A 21887-nucleotide genomic window follows, 5' to 3' on the forward strand; every position below is an offset into this window, starting at 1 on the left:
CTTTTTAAATTGATTTGTTCTTAAATGCTATAGAACACCCTGCCATTCTGTTGAGAATGAATTCAATGAATGCTGCAGAACTAGGTTGGGACTAAATCAGCAAAACATGATTTTAAAACTGACTTGTTTGTTTAAATTCTGACCTGGACATTTTAACATTTGAACATGTTGGGATTTGCTTTACATTGAGAAAAATTATGCATATTATTTTCACTCTGAATGTTCTGTAAATAACAACAACATATCTTTGAGAGGTGCCTTTGGAAAGGGGTTATAAATCCTTCAGTGGAGAATTTCACACATCCATCTGAAAGAACTTGCGACTTTGTGTGTAAGGTTTTCAAGGGCATTCAAAGACCAGCTTCAGAGGCACCGCTTTGTGTAAAGTCAGCTTTTGCATCCTTCAAAGGAAATAATGACATGCATGTGCGAGAGGAAGAGAAACTGAGAGAAAAATGGGGCAGGGGGTGGTGTTATCAGAAGTTAAAGAAATGTGAGTTATTACATTAAGTATTTATTGTCTAAAGTCCACATTTCCTCCTAGGCTGCTTGACTGCTGGCTGTAGGTTTCTCTGTGGTGTCATCTAGGGGAGGTGACGATGCCATTATTCTCTCAACCAACATTAATTATTTACAGGTCACTGTACAACTAGCCTTGTACCAGTGAGAGAACATGGTGAAATTTCCCCACTTCATCAGAGCACTAAAGAGGAACATGGCCCTCTATATACAGTAGGACCAACTGCGCTTCCTCCTGCTCACTGCTGCTTCACACATGAACATCTCTATGTAAAGGAAGAAATCACAATTTCCAAAACTTTTCCCTGTACCATATAATGATTTAGATTTAGCTGGGAGCGAGGGGTACACTCCCCCCCCCCCCCCCACCCCCGTCGACCATAGACCATCTTTGTTGGAACCCTGCATGTGGAGTATCGTACTATATGTGAGTGCATGTGTGTGTGCTCATGTTGGGGTGGCAGGGGTATTGGTAGCTCAAGATAATGATCAGAAGTGTTGCTCCCAATGTTAAAATAAATACCTACCTGAGGATGATCACTGAAATATATTACATTCAGAGGCTGAAATAATTTTTGACCACCACTTTATGTAATAAACTCTTTTAAAGGCAGGAGCACTTGAAAGTCTTATAAATAGTTTAACTTTGCAGTCTAAGGTTTCTTCACTGTACCTGTACTCGTTATAGCATATCACCGTGCCCACACACTTTTGTTTAACATGTAGAGAGTCTATTAAGCAGTGGTTGGATTTTTTAAAATGCAGTATGCCATTTGTTCATCTTACTTACAAACTTGAATAAAAGCCGAACTGATAGTGATTGCAGATATTTTCACAGTCTGTATAATGCAGTAATGTTTTTGGTGGTAATAAACCTGTTATTGACATTTGTTGTATGTCCTCTGTTGATGACATTTGCTGCCATTTGCTGTCTATATATAGCAAATGCAGTAATTTAGCTAAGCCTTTAGTGCTGTCTTGCCATTTGCTGGAAGGCTGATTTGCTACTGCCGCTGTATGGCTTGTCAGTATTTCAGTAATGACGCATAAACATTTGCGTACAAGGACATTTGTAGAAGTAAAAACTAGGTTGAAAGTGGCTGAGAATTAATTTGGGTTGTGTATTTCTAGCTTTGGACAAGAATCACATGCTTCTGCAGTGTATAAGATGGTGGCCTCATAGCAGAAGGCGCAGCACTATTTATAATTTTGAGAGCAGGTCACCCTGGATATCCGTGTGTTGGGTTGGGTTGCTATTGTGTTCACCTACACTGTAGAAACTATTTCAGAGGGACTTATACCCCTCAGTGCAGAATGTTTGCATACAGCACAACTTTTTTTTAGTCCCATCGGAGGCTGACGGTATAACTGACATTAACCTCCATTGCATTTGATGCAGGTTAGTACCACTTGAGCTGCAGCATTTCACAAGTCGCCATTCACTGGTGCCTTTACCCAGCATGCTGAATATTCATCTGTCTGTTAGGCTTCTTCTCAGAAATTGTGGAAGTACGATATATTTGTGAAATCTTTCTCCCTTGAATATTAAAACACGTCACACACAGTGGGCACTAAAACAATGTTTTACAGCCTTCTGCAGGAATCTGTTTGATCATGTAATGACAAAAACTCAATCACACTGATGATTCTGCTGTGGATGAAAATAGGATTTGACCATTTTCCACAAGAAAATATGAACATATAAGCCATGGTGATATTTTACTCTTTAGTTACCACAGTGCATTCTCTTAGATCCTCAAGCACGGAAAACAGTAAATCGACAGTAGTTCAAGACCTGATATATACAGACTATATGATGCCTCTGACATTTTGTCTCAACCACAGATGTAAATATTTGATCTTTACTGTTAATTTGATATCTATCAGTATTAAATTACATTCCTCTCATTCTTATATCAGGGCATACACAGATTTAAAAAATAACTAGTTGAAAGGCTCCTTGCATTATATTGAATAACAGAGGGCCATACCAGGGCATGTCAAGGAAATGCTACCTGGAGTGTAGGGGGATGCATGATGGTTTGATACACAGCCTGGCTTTATCACCCTCTGGTCCTGATGTTCTCCGAACATCATGCCTGGTGAACAAGCAGGCTGATTGAGTGCTGTTGTGATTTGTGTTTCAGATGGGCAAATGGGAGAACAAGTCCTTGACCTTGAAGTACCCTGTCTGGCCCCGCTTCAACTCCTTTGGTGATGCGGAGACAGACGACAACCACCTGAGCATCGTGACTCTGGAGGAGAAACCCTTTGTCATTGTGGAGAATGTGGAGCGCCTAACAGGCACTTGCATGAGGAACTCTGTCCCCTGCCGCAAACACATCAAAGAGTGAGTCCACCCTCCCCTCACTGTGCTCTTTTAAACACCTATTTTAGGGTTGCTCCCTCTTGACTATTTTGGTGCTGCATTCAGCAGTTTTGTGCTTCACATTCCCAAGCTAGCCCTTTGGAAGTTTTCTGTGCTACAAATTTCCATAACATGAAACAACCAGAAAGAAGAACATTTCATGTAAAATTCATCCCATCTAATAACTCACAGGTCACTTACTTAAGGCAGTGGGTTTTACAATCTATTATTGGCACTGGGAAGTGTAAAGCGGAGAGAAGAACAACCAGCTCTTACATGATTTTATCGAGTGACCATTAGAGGAGAAAGCTGGAGGCCTTTTGATTAAGTGGGATGTTTCTCTGATTGGCAGCCCTGCGATGCGCTGGCACACTTGTTCTCTTACACATGGGCTGGTATTTCCCATTCCATTACTCCAACATCACAATTCCTGCTCAACAATTCATTTTGCATGCTCAGATAGGGACTGCTGAAGTGTGCTTAATGAAGTGTGCTGAGACATTGGCAAGAAGTGGAGCATGACTGGAACCTCCATGAAAAAAATAATAATTTCGTAGGACAAATGATTTCTCTGCCTTTGGGGAAAAAAAATATCTGGAGACTGTTTGTCCAACTTTCTAACTAAACTCAAAAGTAAAGTGTTAGAGAAGTAAGTTACATTTGAATTCAATATCTAGGTCAGTGGTCTCCAACTCTGGTCCTGGAGAGCTACAGGGTCTGCTGGTTTTTGTTTTCACCGTAGAATCAGCACCCAGTTGAGACCCAAGACACCAGGTGAGTTGCGTTAACTGTGTAATCAACTGCTCTAATTGATTCATAAAGTGCAGAGTCATCATGAAAACCAGCAGACCCTGTAGCTCTCCAGGACCAGGGTTGGAGACCACTGATCTAGGTACTGCTGATAAATTGTTGAAATCTGGACTCATAAGGCATGTGCATCCAAACGTTATCAAGGGCTTAACGTATGCAGCACAGATCGGAACGGAGCTGGAGTAGCCTGAATAATTTAGTGGTGGGTGTGTTTCAGGTGAATTCAATCATAGCCAATCAAATGACAGTTTTTTATTCTTTTTAAGAGCCCTGCGCTTTGTGTCCTGGCATGCTATAATACTAGAAGATGAAGATATGGATATATATTAATGAGATGTTTCTCACAAAACGTTCTTTTGTGGGAGGTGCAGAGTTTGGCTGTCACTGTTTTTCAAAAATTGAGGTCAAATGAATCTCATATACTTAAGTGAACACATATATGATTCTTTACTGCTGAAGAGGTTAACACATTTGTTAATAATATGCTCAAATTGTTTTATTTGAATGATTATAATAGGGACTTCTATCTATAATACAGTACATGTATGTATGTATGTATGTATGTACGTACCTATGTACGTACATATATATGTCCTTTGAGTGTTAGATTGGCATGGTTGGGAATTTGGAAACAAAATGATTTCACAATTACTGGGATTGGAGCTTTTGATGATGATGTATTCTAGAAATATCTGTGCACTATATAGGATTACACCATGCAGAATGCTGGAGTAGATGATTTGATTACGTAAGAATACATATAGCTAGTCCCTTGGCCTGAGGGTAATCCTGTCAGTGTAGTATGACATGAAATTGCAGGGAGAAGTTTTGCTTCATCCTACTGAGACTGGGTAGTGTTCAGAAAGACCATTAGAGAACTCCATGACTGGACATCTTGCCATTCGCCTGAGCAGTCACATGGAGCAATAGCTCTCTAATTAACTTGAACTTTCTAGGAACTGGACAACGTTATCTCATTGTTGTCAATAACATAAATGCAGCCATCCAGTTTGAAGGAATCTCTATGGTTTACTACACATCACTGTATCAATAAATAAAAAACATAGACTAATAGTGTATAGATAGATTCTTCTAGTGTTAAATTTTAACATCTGGCTAACAATAATATCTAATTAACATCAGCCGGCTCTCCATCAAGGTGTAACAGCACAGAAGTACATATGTCTACTGTATTTCAAACAACATGTAGCTGGCTTTTAACTAACTGCCATCAATCTTGATACCCAGCTCTCTTCAAATCACATACTTCACAAACATATTTAAGTAATGCTAATATCCATTTGAGTAATCAATGCTAATATCCATTTGAGTACTTTATTTGGTACACCTGCTCGTTAATGCAAATAGCCTGCTCCTCCAATCGGCAAATCTGCAGCTGCAGCTCAATATATAAAGCATGCAGACATGGTGAAGTTTTAGTTGTTTTTGCAGTGAAATGGGGAAGGCATGTGATCTAAGCAACTTTGACCATGTTATGTTTGTTGGCGCCAGATATGGTGGTTCCAGCATCTCAGAAACAGCTGCCCTCCTGGGAATTTCACACGGTGAAGCTACAGTGGGTACATCATCACTAAACCAGGATGTTTGAAAAATAGAAAAATGTTGCCTGGTCTGACGAATCTCAGTGCAGATGTGTCGGTCATAATTTTCCGCCAACAGCAAGAATCCTTGTATCAATGGTGCCGGCAACTGGTGGTAGTGTAAAGGTGTGAGGAATGATTTTTTGGCACACATTAGCCCCCTTAATATCAACTGAGCTACATTTGAATGCCACAGCACACCTAAACACTTTTTCTGACCATGTGCATCCCTTTATGGCCACAGTGTACCCTTTTTTAAATGGATACTTCCAGCAGGATAATGCACCATGTCACAATTCAGGCTGTCCTGAAGACTAAGTTAGGTCCTACCCAGTACTAGTGGCCACTGACTGTAGTTTCAGTTTTTATTTTTATTATTACAATTACTCTTTGGCAAGTATGGCTTTCGTGAAAAGAAAACCCTGATATTTAATCGTGAATGACAGTTAAAGACAAATTTTGAGGAACAGTGTCGCTTCACCGAGGATTTAAATATGTATGTTGTATATAGTGCAGACATATGGCTTAATAGTCCAGAATCTAGAGTTATGGACGAAGCATCAGTTGGTGTTGGAAAGAAAAAAGACAGCATCAGAACGATCCATCTACTGCCCCACAGAGAAACACTGCAAGGGAACAGATTTTAACCAGGATTTTGTTGTGGCAGGTAATTGAGCATCCCTCTCACTTTTTAGAACAAAAACAGAAGTTTATATTCTGGGTAGAAACAAACTCCACCCTGTTTCAGGCAGGTAAAATGTGGATTTTCATTATGAAATCAACAAACACAGTGGTTTCCCTTTGAGATGTAACCATTTGAATTTTTTTATTGTATCACTTTTGAGACAATTTATTTAAACTGCTTATTAAATGCAGAAAATGTATGTAATAAAAACAAGTCATACAAACTTATAATTATATTCCTTCAAGACTGGATGATTGGCTCATATCTCAACTGCAAATATTTTCAGTTTCTCAATAGCTGCGTTTTCATGCAGAAAATTTCATCATTCCGAATACATTCATTCTGAATGAAGATTCCAAATGAACTGTTTACATGCATGCTGAATAAAGTGATCTGAATAAGGTATGCATTTACATGCCCCAAGAATGCAATCAGAACAAAACTTTTGAAATGTGCAGAAACCCAAGCTCTTGCAATAACTTTTTTTGACATGTGCTGACTGATCTCTTGTTCGAATACACAGTACACCTTTCCAGTATAAATCGGCTTATCTCCAAATATGTGTAATATTTATGTTGATACAGTTCTTACATATTAGTGTCAGTAGAATATAGTTCCTCTGCAATCATTGAACAGGAGAAGGCAAGTGCAAGAGCAGTTTTGCTGCGATAGCTACTTAGCAAGATAGCGAAATAGAGCGAAAGTGGTCCTTATAGAGTCGCTACCATACTGTAGGCTTACAAGCAAGGCGGCCATGCATCCCCAAGTGTGAGTCATCTGAAAACAAGATCAGAATATTTATTCCATGCAAAGAAAGTAGTTGGTTTAGCATTTACATGACTAATATTTCCTATTGATCGGATTATCAAAAGGTTTACACCATCCCTTTCAAACTGAATTAAATTTCAATTAGAATGGTATCGTCTGTTCCAGCTGAGGTGGTTACATGACACATTTTTATTCTGATTGGGTTGTTAATCTGAGGAGTCAAGGAATATGAGGGTCCATGTAAACGCAGCCATTGAGAGCATTCATACTATTTTCACTTGCTGTCTGGGATTAAATTCCTTTGCTTCTACAGTTTTAATTTTAAAGGACTGTTATAAGTTGCAATATAGCCTTTTGCCAACTGCTGTGTTCCAACACAGATGGGAAAGCCTCTGTGTGCTCAGGAATAAATTGATGTTTGGTCTCCATGCAGTTTTAAACTGTTTTTCAAATAGATTTAGAAATCTTGGCTTCCCACAAGTTGATTCTTATATAAACTCTTCAACAACCTGCAATTCACAGATGGTTTGTCAACTGTACATTTTGCACTCTGTTTTCTTTCGAATACACAGACACTGAAAGGGGACACTTTCTTAATAAAGAATTTTGCACATTTCGATGTGTAAATGGTGTGAGAGAGATCTTAGCATTCTAAGAGAAATGTTTAAAATTAGGCTTTATCTTATGTCTGAAAGCTTATTAATACGTTTCAAAAAAAGGATATTTTCAGATTTCTGTGCCAATAATTGAGTTTATAAATCTGTAATTAGTTACGTATTGATAAAGGTTTTGAATTGGCCTCTTTCCCTAATTCTTCAATGGGGTTGAAAAGCAGATTTGGGCAAATGTTTTGTGGTTGCGTTCTTGAGATTGTTCCACGGATTGAGACCAGATGAAACTCTGGGACAAGTCTGATTAAGGAATAAATAAAGCTATGTGAGACATACTGGCATAGAAGTTAGGTGCTGCTGGCATGAGGCACATTGCATGTATGATGCATTGTATGCCGTACCAACTAAGGCCTGTGATGCAGACACATGCCAGGATTTTGGCAACCTTTAATAAAATAAGAAACTTTATTTCCCTGTAAATAGAGTGATGTTCTTTTTCACTTGGGGAGACATAAGAGCATGTGCAATTAAGGCTGTGCAGATTGGTTGCTGTCTTTATGAGGCGTTTGAAATCTCAAGCCAGCAGCCGTTTTTGACACTGGTTGGCTTCAGACAGAGAAACAGATAGACTGGAGGCAAGCCATTTATTCATTGTAATTAAGAAATTGTTCAAAGCAGATATTTCCTCCCTCCAACAGAACTTTTAGAAGAAGCTTTTAAATGGAACATGATCTTTTTTTAGTGAATGAAGTTAAATGTATCTTTGAAGAGCGTTTACTTTGATGATTTAATGAATTTTGGAACCAAATGTTATAGCATTTGGGATTACAACAGTTTTTGGGCTTATGTACTCTCATAGTGATTTATGCAGTCTTTTGTTCTTCAAGTAACTACAATAATTTGGATAGTGTTTAAATGAAACACTTGATGATTTCATAGGTAGCTATGATTGGATGAATTTATATAACAATAAGAATTATCTGCCCTGTGTAAGAGCACATTGAAATGCCATTGCCTGTGGAACTGAGTTATGAATAGGAAAATCATGCATTAATGCACAAAGTACACTAAAAACCTGTACAAATGTCCAATGCCTGAAGACATTCTCATAAGAACTTTGAGTGATTGCTTCTTGTCAGGCTGGTACAAAGTAGCAGGACATTTTTTATGTAGCTGTATTGGGGAAGCATGTAATACTTTTAAATCAATTATGTATGCACTGGGCAGAAGCACTTCATAAAAGTAGTATCAGGCCTCCATAGTGGCTCACTCACCAGTTTGAGCTTTTGCCATGTCATTAACTGCCGATGACCAAGAGTCTGTAGCAGCCAGACACAGCAGCTTTCTCCCATCAGGAGTAGGGGTGGGTTTAAGTCAGTTTGGGTTCAGTGGATTAAAGCAGAATTACAGTAAGCTAAATACCGGGACAAAGGAAGCAATTGAACACAATAATGAAGACTAAAGACTAATGAAGAAAACCCCCCAAACACCTGTCCAACATATGAGAAGCACTCTTCAGGATGCTAGTGTGGATGTGTCAATGAATACTGTCAGCAAAACACTTGTCAAACAGAACAACAGAGGCTACACTGCAAGATGCAAACTACTAGTTCGCTGCAGAACGGGATGGACAGGTTACAGTTTGCTAAGAAGTACCTAAAAGAGCCTGCAGGCTGAATTACTGTGATCTGGTTTTTGCAATCTTTGTAAGCACACTTTCCTTTTTTCGCTTCCTTGAAATCAATAAACATTCACTAATTGCAATTCCATCTCCACCATTGTTTATATGCGTGGTGTGCATGTATGGCTCAGTCATTTATGTCTACATGCTTGAATGAATATTCGATTCTGATTGGTTAATAAGCATGTGCATAGAACTAGTATTAATGGATTTCAGTCACGTAACCAAATGGCTGAGGCCACCACCTTGGTAAATGGTAAATGGACTGCATTTATATAGCGCTTGTATCCAAAGCGCTTTACAATTGATGCCTCTCATTCACCAGAGAAATTAGGGGTTAGGTGTCTTGCTCAGGGACACTTCGACACGCCCAGGGCAGGGGAGCAAACCGGCAACCCTCCGACTGCCAGTCAACCACTCTTACCTCCTGAGCTATGTCGCCCTAATGACCTAATTGATGACCTAATTGTGACTGCTTACTGGTGTTGACAGCAGACAATGGTGAGCAAACTTCTGAACAAAGATATAAACTAAAAATTGACATTTTCGGTGGATGTGACCCATATAACTTGCCTCTCAAACATTTTACCTCCCTCCTGATTGCTGACAAATTACCTGACTTTTTCTTTTCATAAAATTTAGGCTGTTTGCCTGATCCAGTGTTTCCCAAAGGTTTGGAGGTCATGTAACATGTTGCACATATGGGCAATTGGAATCATCACACTTTGCTGAAGGTGAAATTCGGTCATATACTGGTCATAATATGCCAACTCACAATAACACAATACATGTATGCCGTTTATAGTTTTATTATGACACACATAACAGAAGCTGGATGAAATAGGATTAGTGGGATAAGAATGAGATGAGCCAACATTACATGTTTCTGATCAAAACTAATTTTTGCCACATAGGCTAGTAATATATAAAAAAAATTCTGTTTTAATTTATTCATGTTGAGCCAGCTAGCCAGAGCATGACATCTTGTTTTTGACTTTTCATTCATATTAAGCACATTCTCTTTGAATCTCACAATGTTAGATATGGCTGTAGGTGTAATATTATTAGGCCCGTCACAAATGTCAGATGTCGAAAGATGACTGGTTTGGAGAAACCGGAGAAATTATTTTGTTGTGGTCTGGGTCATTGCCCAATGTGAACTTAAAAAAGAGACTTCTGAATTCCAACCTTTATTGAACGCAGTGTTTTCCTGCATTGACACAACTACTGAAAAGTTACATCCCATTACCTCGTCATGGATTTTTGCAATCGTTCATCTGTAATGATTGAACTGTACTGTCTCCAAATGTGCCTTTGATAAATAAATCCTGTTATTGACTGACTTTTTAATGTTGCAGCAGTTCCCCACAGATGAGTCAATGTAGGGGAAACGCTGACCTGATCCACAGTCCGTTTTCTTAATGGAGAGAACCTTAAGGTCTTTTATTAGGCTACTGATACCTTCCATGCGAGCAGGGGACATGAACCAGGGATATGGCATATAAAGGATAAGATCGCTGAACTAACTACATGTAGCTGGGTAACATTAGGCCTAGACTAAATTCATAACAGACGGCATTGGTGTCTGAAGTTGTCTGCGCATCACCCAATACAATGCATCGTTGTATTAACTTATTATACATGTTACATAGGCTATTTAATGTGTTTTAATTCATACATAAGCTAATTTACTACCAGACCTGGCTAGCAAACGCTGTATTTATTTATTTTCATGTGATGAATGACTGTAACGTTAATCAGAACTAATGTTAGCTAATCCATTGGTGTATTTTACCTTCATATGCCGCCTAAAATGCGGTGAATAATTGACATCCGACAGCACAACATATTGTTGACTTTTTTAAAATTTACAATTACACCCTATAACTAAAAGCAGTCGATTAGCTAAGCTAAATGATAGTCAGAAGTATGACTGCTGGTGCTGGCTGACAGAAACGAAACTAGCGTTTTAAGTCATCAGTTTGGCAGCTAGCTGTTTTATGATGTTAAAGCCATGAATACTGCATGGTAAAATTAATCTGAGTATCTTCGCTGATGATGCTCTGCCAGGCCTGTACTGCAGCCATCTTCAGTTTCTGTGTGTTTCCAGGGTGTTTTGCCTTCCGTCTCATATTCAGCAAGTGAAATCCTTGTTCAGTTGGATTCAAGACAGTTAATTCACTTGGCCAGTCAAGAACATTCCACTTTTTGAAAAACTCCTTGATTGCATTTACAGTATGGTTTGGATCATTGTTCTGCTGCAAGGTGAAGTGCTGTCCAATGAATTTTGAGGCATTTGGTTGGAAATGAGCAGATAAGATGTTTCTGTCCACTTCAGAATTCATCCTCAATTCTAGATATGTTGTCAACTTTCTTGTGCATGAACTACTTATGCAGTGACACGCATGTGGCTAAGAAACAGCTGGGCAGGCGAATGTCCAATTGGTTTTTCTCCCGTAAAATGGGAAGACTGAATAAAAAAGACTGTAATTTGTATGCAGAACACCCAATATGGATGTGCTTCAAATTAAAGCTGACAGTCTGCAATGTAACCTCATATCTATTGTTTTATTTAAAATCCAATGTCCTGGAGTCAGAGCAAAAAAACGGTATCAATCATGTCACTCTTCCAATAATTTTGCATTTAACTGTATATGCAAATATTCAGAGATTTGCTTAACAGTTTGTTACAGCGTGGTCAGTGAAACTCAGTGTGACTAGTTTTACATGACAGTTTTGTTCATCTAATTAAAATGCTGACATTAGACACCAGCCTGAAAATCATACTTTGTATTTGTCAGCAATTCCACTGCAGAGGGAACGTACATCAAAAAATGTTGCAAAGGCTTCTGCATTGATATCCTGAAGAAGATCGCCAGGAATGTGAAGTTTACCTATGACCTGTACCTGGTGACCAACGGCAAGCACGGAAAGAAGATCAACAATGTTTGGAATGGCTTGGTGGGAGAGGTGAGGACTGCTGGGTAACCTACAGTTCACTTCATCTCTTAGGCCTGTACCCTGTATACTTACGGTTTTCTGACCTCTTTCCACAGGTGGTATACAAGAAAGCAGTCATGGCTGTTGGGTCGCTGACAATCAATGAGGAACGTTCTGAGGCCATCGATTTCTCTGTTCCCTTTGTGGAAACAGGCATTAGTGTCATGGTTTCAAGAAGCAACGGCACCGTCTCTCCATCTGCATTTCTTGGTAAATAGCTAAGGGAAAATTTATTTGAGAGCAAAAGTGTTCAGCACAATTGGAAAAGCACAAAGCTTTAATTTTGCTTGATGGCATACATGATCGCTTGCTCCAAGGCAAACAAAAGCTTTGTACAGAGAACAGCACACTGTGACGTTAAACATGTTTGTGGCCCCATTAGCATTATATCAATAGTCTGTTCCAAGATATTTGATAGTATTGCATCCACAAATAATGTAATTAACATAAGGTTGATAATTACATGGCTTTATCAATGAAACCCCACTAATGGCCTGATGCCAGATCCTCATTTACTTCCCAGAGTAGAAGTACCCTAATCCCCCTCAGATTGTCTGTAATCACTTGTGCTGGCAGACGCAGTGTGCTGGGATTTTAGCTGCTGACTTTTCCCCCCCCTATTCTCTCCCCTCTCTGTAGAGCCCTTCAGCGCTTCCGTGTGGGTGATGATGTTTGTGATGCTTCTTATTGTGACTGCTATAGCCGTCTTCCTCTTTGAATACGTCAGCCCTCTGGGATTCAACAGAAACCTTGCACAAGGCAGAGGTGAGCCAGAATGTGTGACATTCTTAAGCGACGCACCCTTGCGGCTTTAAACTCAAAGACCTTTGGGGTGCGTCAGATGCAATAACCCTGCAGCTGGTGGCACACTGTGTGCATCTGTTTGCAAACTGCAAAGTCTCTTGGGGAAACATGGCTATGAAGCTCTACCCCATCAGTAGATTAATTTAAGGTGATAAAATATTCAGAGTGAGACATTTTAGTAGGTCTTTAGCAGAATGTCTGGGTTCACAAATTATGTGCATAGCTCAGATGTGAACACCTACACCGACTGTTACTCAGAAAACAAGGTTGATTTTTTTCCTAGTTTTTTTTACAAGTCCAATATTATTCATAAAGTTGCACTGCCATGACTCATCTTAACATTTTTCTGACTTTTGTGACATCATCATTCCATAACAGAGATACAGTACAGCTTGCAGCACACTGAACACTATCACTGGTAGCTATATTCAAATTTAGAACCAAATTTGAATATAGTGATCAGTTACCATTTGAATATAGTGACCATAATAACAATGCATGGTACCCAGTGTCATAATGGACTGATTTTCATTTGTAATACAGAACTACAGACCTGATTTTTTATTTCTGAATGATATGACTTCGGTGAAAATAGATTTTATACAAGGTGGTCAATTGTCTGACTAAACCTGTCTGGCCCACAGTGTATAACTGGAATTGGAAAATGAATGTACATTATCTACTTAACATATAGGTGTGTCAAAAAAGGAAAAAAAAAACAACACTTTCTTAAGACCTTTTGATTGTTAATTCTTCTGTTTAAATTCTCAACAGACCCCCATGGACCCTCCTTCACAATTGGAAAAGCAATATGGCTACTGTGGGGCCTGGTTTTCAATAACTCTGTGCCTGTTCAGAACCCCAGAGGGACCACCAGTAAATTCATTGTGTCTGTGTGGGCCTTCTTTGCTGTAATCTTCTTGGCCAGCTACACTGCCAACTTGGCTGCCTTCATGATCCAGGAGGAGTTTGTTGACCAGGTCACTGGACTTAGTGACAAAAAGGTCAGTTTTTTATGTTTGTATGGCTGTTTGCCTATATGTTTATGCATTTGTTCAATGAAAATGCATTACATCAGATCCATTGATTTTGTTGGGGAAAATATGAAGTATATTCAGTTCAATGTCTTAGTTGGTTTTGAGTGGAGCTCATTTGTGCTGTGAACAGAGTCAATGCAGAGTCAAGGATGCATTATTTGTCTGGGGCAGTTACAGGATTCAATCAAAATGAAAAAATGTTTAAAAAGATTAAAAGAAAACAAAAAAAAACTATGCTTAAAATTACATTGGAAATCTTCCTTTTATCCTGATGTGACAAAATGGAATTGTTTGGTTTATTCAGGGTTTATTCAGGTTTTTTTTCTGTAATTGTTTACTTGTTGTCTGAAGTCTCTAAAGCTTGGCAAAGCAATTAGATCACTGACCTGATGTCAACACCTGTTCAGGCAAGGCAAAACAAAATGAAAAACTAATGGTTAATTCTAAGTACTTGTTTAGCTTTTTTTTGACAGGCTGATGGTGCAAAGCAGTCTCTTGAAGGATAGCTCAAGTTCACCCCTAAGATTTCTTATTATGTTTAGATGACTCATTCTTATCATTAAACGGAGGCAAGCTAAATAATTAGGAATACTCTTGGGCCACGTACTGGATAGGATTAGTCACTGTGGAAAGAAATTAATTGAGTTACCTGGTTTAGCACACACATCTGCATTGTATACTTTATCTGGCAAGTATAAAGATGCAACCTGAATATACTGTCACATGTACATACACATGTTAATGTTAACAAACTGTGCAATGTACAAGATAATACATATGAAAAAATACACAGTGCATTTTTGCCCAGAAATTCAGTGGGCTACAATATGTGTGTGCCATAATGCCTTTCGAAGTTTTAAATATCTCAGAGGAGAGGCTTTTATGTTTGAACTGTGTACTCATGCAGTCAGTTATGTAACAGCAAAATACAGTTGTCCTAAAAGGCAGAATATCTGGAGTGATTAAAGTGTGAAACTGTGACAGACACATAGATCTCTAAAGCGAGAATCTGCATGTAGAAAAAATTGTGAGAAAAGGAAGTGTGTTTGAGAGATGTCATTGGGGAGATTCAGGGAGTTAATTTAGCATTTTATTTTTCTTTCCACTCTCATTTTCTCACTTCATACCCTTACCCCTAAATAATTAGAATTCAGCTCATGCATAGATGATGCCATGCACAATTTGAAGATGTGACATAATGAATCAAACTAAAATAATAAGCCTATCAAAAGCGTTAATGCAGAGAGTTAGAACAACCAACTAGAGCATGTCTATAATACTAGCTGTAGCTTATCCAATGAAGCTATTTGTAGGTTTTGATTTGGAAATTCTAAAAAGGGAAATTATGTTTTGATATAGAAATAATCATAATACAATTTGCTATGGCGTGTGTGGTATTCCAATGATACTACAACAGACCACATCTGAGTTTTAATGTGTTTTATTAGGTATATAATTGTGTCCTCTCTCCTTTCTAATGTACTGAGTTCCATGCAGTATGTTTATAGAGACCAAGAGAAATCATGTGTTCTATATGGATGTGTGCAGCCTATTACAGGATGCTATGCACATTGGAAATGTAAACTTATGTGGCTGTTTACTGAGCATATGTGTCCAATTTACAATGTAGAAAATCTGTTGTTTTTTCAAATCAAGTAACTATTGAACTGTATGCATTTTTTCATTATTCTAATCACCAACAAGTTATCATTACTGTGTACAACATTCTTAAGCAAGACTGTTTAAGAAACTTCCATTTTAATAGATTTGATAGGCTTATTTTTTGTCCATGTCCTCTTAATATACTGTAAGTTGAGGTTCATTTGGAAAATTATATGTTTACATTGCATTATACAGTGCTTTGCCAAGTTAGTATTAAAGTACTGTTTGTTATTTTTGTGTGTTTTTTTTGTTTGTTTTTTTTTGTTTCATTTTCATACGGTCACATTTAAAGTATTATTGGCTGGAACGCAACAGCGGGGCCAACCCTACAAACGCGAATGTCTGTCACTGAGTGAGTGACTGAGTGAGTGAGTGAGTGATGAAGTTACACCATTGGTCGGCCGGATCACATGTGTTAGGTCCAGCCATATACTAGGCTTTAACCTGGTCTTGTTATTGTATTCATTGTGTAACAAAGTGGTTCCAGTAACAAGCAAAATAATCCTAGTGTCCACCAGAGATAAACTAAATATAAGTGGTTTTGGCTGATAAATGGTGCTTTAAAAACAATGTATTCATAATTTATTTACCCCAATCAATTATTATTAATATTATTATTATTATTATTATGCTGATGGAATCTATACTAGTGTGTGTGGTTAACATTTTAAAAAAAAAACTAAAAGGATGCTATTTAAATTTAAAAAAAGATGCAGTTTTTTTATTTTATTTTATGGGGAAGATCAAAGACACTGCAAGAGCAACATTTTCAGATCATTGCTTTGAGCTATACCTTACATATCATGCCCTGTTATTGCTTCGCTTTAAATATTGTAGATGTTTATTTTACTGAAGCCTGCAAGACCTGACTGTGGCAAACGGAGCAGAAAATCTGTTTTCTAATTGTTTGTTATTCCTCTCCACAGTTCCAGAGCCCACATTCATATTCACCCCCATTTCGTTTTGGAACAGTTCCCAATGGAAGTACAGAAAGGAACATCAGGAAAAATTATCCTGACATGCATCAGTACATGGTCAAATATCATCAGACTGGGGTGCAAGATGCACTGGTCAGCCTCAAAACTGGGTAGGTTTTCTAATCTTCCAACACTTTTCCTATTGAAAGCAATACAAATTTAATGCCACAGCATAGCATCATAGCATATATTGTGGTGGAGATCAAAGTGGTATTTCTCCCCATTGTAATAGGCGGATTGACAAGTAGAACAGCATATGTCCATATCTGAACCTTTAAACAAGGAGATGTGTATGGTTCTACAAAATAAAAATATAATCAACTTATTACAGTTAGTTACATGGTAATACAATTAGATATACTTGTAGTGAGGTTTGTTTAGGTTTATTCAGAACAAATTAAGCTCAACAACAGAATTATGTAAATCTGTGGAGCCCAACTTAGTGAAATAATGTAGACAAAACAATGGACTCAGAAAAAAAAATATATTTTATTGGCTATGATATTTAAAGTAATAATTTTGAAGATTTTCATTTAACCTTTCTCCAGTGTTCGTTGCTCCCCCCCTTATTATAGTGTTCGCGGCCAAATAAGTCATAACCCCGGTTAACAGCATTCAAGAGCACCACCTCCCCACCGCCCCCCCCCCCCCCCGATCGACAACATCCAACAGCACCGCCCCGTCGACAACATCGGGTGACACCAACGGTCGACCGCACCGGGTGTCACCAACCCTAGTGACGCCACTGATAGATATGAAGTTTAGCATAGCTAGCAGCTTTGAACTACAGTGCAACTAGCGTATATAACGGGATAACAGTTCACATTTGTTTAAACTGATGATAAATACAAAGTACGATAGACATAAGGCAACGTATAGCTAGGACTATGGATGGCTACTGGCTATCATTAAATTTGTGACAACGTTCACTCTCTTCTTTTACATATATTGAATATTACCCGTAATTCCACCAGCAACGTATTAAGAACTATAGTTACATTCGGATGCAGACATACAACATATCTAGCAGGGAGTAAGATGATACAGCATACAAGTGAATATCCCCATTTTCATTGGTGAAAAAACTATTGCTAGACTCACCTAGACTCTCTGGTGCTCAGATAATTAGTAACATTAGACATGTTCATGTGCTGGGTGCATGGGCTATAAATAATTAATCCCAAAGATCATGCATCTACCTTGTATGTCTACCCAGTTCAGTACAGTCTAACTTGCCTGCATGAACTTTGAGACTACATCGATGCGATTGATGTGTAACAAATGCAAATAACCAAACTTGGCAGAATTGATATGGCTGCAAATTCAGAAAATAATTTATTTCATACACACCCCCTATTAAGTACTCTGGTATTGTCAGTACATGTTTGCATCTGGATATTTTTCTGGTGGCTGAATTTTCAGACTCTTTACTGCATATTATATTTACACCAACCCACACCTCCAAATGACAGGCCTTGTGCTAAAAAGGACTAAAAAACAGCGATGAAAGTACCAACCTCCATGATAATGTCCTTGCACAGGCCTTTGCCATTCAAAAATATTCACTTCACACCAGTGAGGTGTCCTCATAATATGGGGTCATCTTTCCCATTTCTGATCTTTTCATATTACAACACTAGGAAGCAACCTTTGGGTTTAAAGGTTAAGTGTCATCATTTCAAGCACAAAGCACAGAGAATTTCAGACATGCTTTACCATGGCCTTCTATAGAAACATATAGCATAATGTCAACAAGGTGAGGATTATGTGAAATATGTTTAATTTTACAAATTCAGCAGTTTTAACAGCCAACACCCTTGTTTAATGTCTGGCACTATGAATACCGAACACAAGTGCATCAGTAGATAAAACACCTCACTTATCCTACATGTAAAATATGTTTATTTGATTTAATTTGGCTATTATTATCAAATATATCAATTATCCGTTAAATCACTAAATTGTATTAACCTTCATGAAAATGTACAACTCACAAAAAGATTAAAATTAATACATTTATTAAGTTACAACAAATATTCACGTCTCATCTAAAGACAAGGTTCAACTACCTTAAAAGAATAATAAATGCTGCATACATGGACAAGTTCACTGCCATACAAGAAAGGAATGAAAGAAAATAACCAAACCACAGCATGTCTGTCCCAAAGTAATCCAAAGATGTGCCAAGACTGAAGATCAAAAACCAAAAAAACAGCAGGGTATTCCAAAAGACCAGTGGTCTGGAGGCTAGACCTAGATGCAGGACTCAGATGCCTGCTTCCAATGAATAGTTGCAAAGTTCTAATTGCCCAAACAGACTGCTGTCTAAAAGAAAGCTGCATCCAAGCACATTTTGTGTGCCCTCTCTCTTGTTGGGAAACATTTTAGTGTAAACCATTGTTCTGGTTTTTTCGACAGGAAACTGGATGCCTTCATTTATGATGCAGCTGTGCTAAACTACATGGCTGGGAGAGATGAGGGGTGTAAGCTGGTGACCATTGGGAGCGGTTACATCTTTGCCACCACGGGCTATGGGATTGCTCTGCAGAAAGGCTCATATTGGAAACGTCAGGTCGACTTAGCAATCCTGGCCATCATTGGAGACGGTACACACTCCTTCATTTTGGAGAAGGGTAGATGGGGAATTTGTAGGTCACAGTCTCAGTCAAAGTCCTTCTTTCCTATATCCCTAGCAAACAAGTGGACAAATGTAATGTCATTTTTCTTATGTCAATCAAGGGATAAGAAAGGTGACAAATGAAACAGACAGAGAAGCAGAATCCACATTGAGCATGCTAGCTTGCTAAGAAACAGTGAATGAAGTGATTAGCTTGTCATGATTCTTTTTCATTTAAAAAGGCAAAAAGACACTGTACATTGTGGTAACCTGTCAAGTTAAAATTATGAAACTGCTGCAGTATATGAATTGTTCATGTTTATTGGACTTTTTATAGAAATGCAGACTCCTGTCAACCTACAGGTATATAATTTATTCATCTGGCAAGTACTCTAGATTATTGGAAAGGTTATTTGGAAAGGGTGGTGAGGTTATTAGTCACAGCCTATGTTGCAGATGATTGTGGGAGATCAGCATGAACTGTACACATATGCAGACTCAAAGACAACAAAGAAAAGAGATCACAGTGGATTAGAGAATCTGCTAATGTAATGTAATGAAGCCCTCCTGTCATTTTGTGTGGATTGTACTGGCCCTTAAGATGGTGGCCACAACAGTACTGCATCTCATCCTCAGGGTTTGTTAGCTGGAGAACCATTTGGGATGCAGCCTTAATTATCTGCATAACGGGATGTGTAGTGTGGGAGCCAGAGGCAGAAACACATAAGAATCAGTGCAGGCAACAGAGAACTAGTAAAATAACATCATGCTACCACCCACATGCACTTGATTTGGCCTCCCTTGTGGGAATTGGAATGAAGTTAAAATGAATAAACATGGCTTTTTAGCATTGCATTAAATGTTGGAGGGGGGGGGAAAAACAAATTCTGTATGTATTTCTTATCCATTCCTTTCTCCCTCCAGTTCTTCTGTGAGCCTGCCTGTCAAATGGGTAGCATGTATCCAAGCAGCGTAGCTGTGTCTGTCACAGCTTGTGTGATTATTTCTCTGTTCTTTTCCATACATAATTAGGCCTGTTTTGAAGTGTGTGCCGAGACAAAAAAAATGTAGAGTAGGAAAAGTAAAGCAGAATTTGATGACACAATTGTCACCCTCCTACATTATAGTCACTGCATCTGAGCTGAATAGCGCAAATACTGAGGACTGAATGTACAAGTGAATGTATCGTACGTTCCATGAATATTTAAAGCATATCTATTTTCATTTGATGTGTTTTACTGAGATCTGAACTACAGTAATAGACTGTTATAAGTAAATATTTTGAATTTCCTTTAGAAATTTTGTGTTGAAAAATACCATGTATACCACAGGCAGCATTGCCATGTCTTGTAATACTCCCTTTGATTTGAGACTATAAGTTCAGGCCAAATAATTTAGAGGTTTACATTAAGTGCCCATTTAATGTTTGGGCAAACAGTGCTGTTCACATGGAAGATGCACCTCATACAGCAATGTGTTTTAAGGACATACAGTAAGTTACTGTTAATGCTGGAAGGAGGCTGATTCCATTCTGTACATTATGCACAGGATGCCGGCTTACATTGGATGATTTTTAAAACCAAATTACATTAGAATTTAAAAATAAAGTATTATTATTATTATTATTATTATTATTATTATTATTATTATTCATCTGCATTGTAGTGAATTTCTAATGTGTCCCCAGGTGAGATGGAAGAGCTGGAAGCACAGTGGCTGACGGGCATCTGCCACAACGAGAAGAATGAGGTTATGAGCAGTCAGCTGGATGTTGATAACATGGCTGGTGTCTTCTACATGCTGGCTACAGCCATGGCTCTCAGTCTCATTGTCTTCATCTGGGAGCACCTGTTCTACTGGAGGCTGCGCTACTGCTTCACCGGCATATGCACTGGCAAGCCTGGACTGCTGTTCTCCATCAGCAGGGTATGTTCCTGCCTCCTCTGTCCTTATCAAACTGAGACACAATGCTATCATACTGTCGTTATAAAACTGCACTGTGAGACACAAGTGCACTAAATGGTGCCCCTTTCCCCCATGACTGTTGGGGGATGTCAGTGAACATTTAACAGGTTTGTTACAGAGTTTCAGGTATGCTATCTGGAGTCAAAAAATTTAAATTATGAAACTACTAAAGTGCATTTGAAGCAAGCCTTCATTTGTTTGGCATTTATTTTAAAATATAAAGAATACAAAAGAAAGCCACAAACAAATTTGTGAACAGAACAGAATATTTGTTGTATTTGTATATTTATTATTTTAATAATATTTTTTTTGTAATATTTGTTAACAAGTCAGACAAGGCACAGATGTAAACGTGTTATATATGGCACGTTATGCTGTCCAAAGTGGAACTTAATTTTCCTATTATATTTTGAGGCAAACATAGTAACAGCAGTGACTACCTTGGCAGATTCAGATTTTAGAGGCGCCACTATCTACAAAGTGAAGCAGTTTTGTAAACAGCAAGAAGTAAATATGCCTTTAGAGCACAGTAGAATTTCCTGCAGAGACAAAACTTGAGCAAAAAGTTGTGCAAAGATGGTTTCAAATATTTGTTGTTTACTAAAACTTAAGAGATCATCTTCAATTTGTCCCTTGTAGGTTTACCTTAGATGGTCCAGGCTCTTTGCTATTAAAGTGCATTAAGGAGAGTGCATTCACAGTACATTCTCACCTAAATCAATTATGTTAGTGATCATTCTTGTCATATCCAAATATAATTGCTGTATGTAGCTAGAGGTAAA

At 38.2% G+C, this 21887-nt stretch overlaps 1 protein-coding gene across 1 annotated transcript in view; it reads left to right on the plus strand.

The window, feature by feature from the left end:
- Positions 1-21887, plus strand: part of LOC118221120 (glutamate receptor ionotropic, NMDA 2A-like) — a 118479-nt gene that overhangs the window by 89876 nt on the left and 6716 nt on the right. Inside the window, exons 5-12 of the mRNA XM_035405854.1 lie at positions 2667-2869; positions 11845-12013; positions 12100-12253; positions 12683-12808; positions 13622-13851; positions 16473-16633; positions 18942-19129; positions 20828-21066. Coding sequence (XP_035261745.1) covers positions 2667-2869; positions 11845-12013; positions 12100-12253; positions 12683-12808; positions 13622-13851; positions 16473-16633; positions 18942-19129; positions 20828-21066 — 1470 coding nt within the window. The remainder of the gene's footprint in view (positions 1-2666; positions 2870-11844; positions 12014-12099; positions 12254-12682; positions 12809-13621; positions 13852-16472; positions 16634-18941; positions 19130-20827; positions 21067-21887) is intronic.

Source organism: Anguilla anguilla, chromosome 2 (genome assembly GCF_013347855.1).
Source record: "Anguilla anguilla isolate fAngAng1 chromosome 2, fAngAng1.pri, whole genome shotgun sequence".
NCBI lineage: Eukaryota > Metazoa > Chordata > Actinopteri > Anguilliformes > Anguillidae > Anguilla > Anguilla anguilla.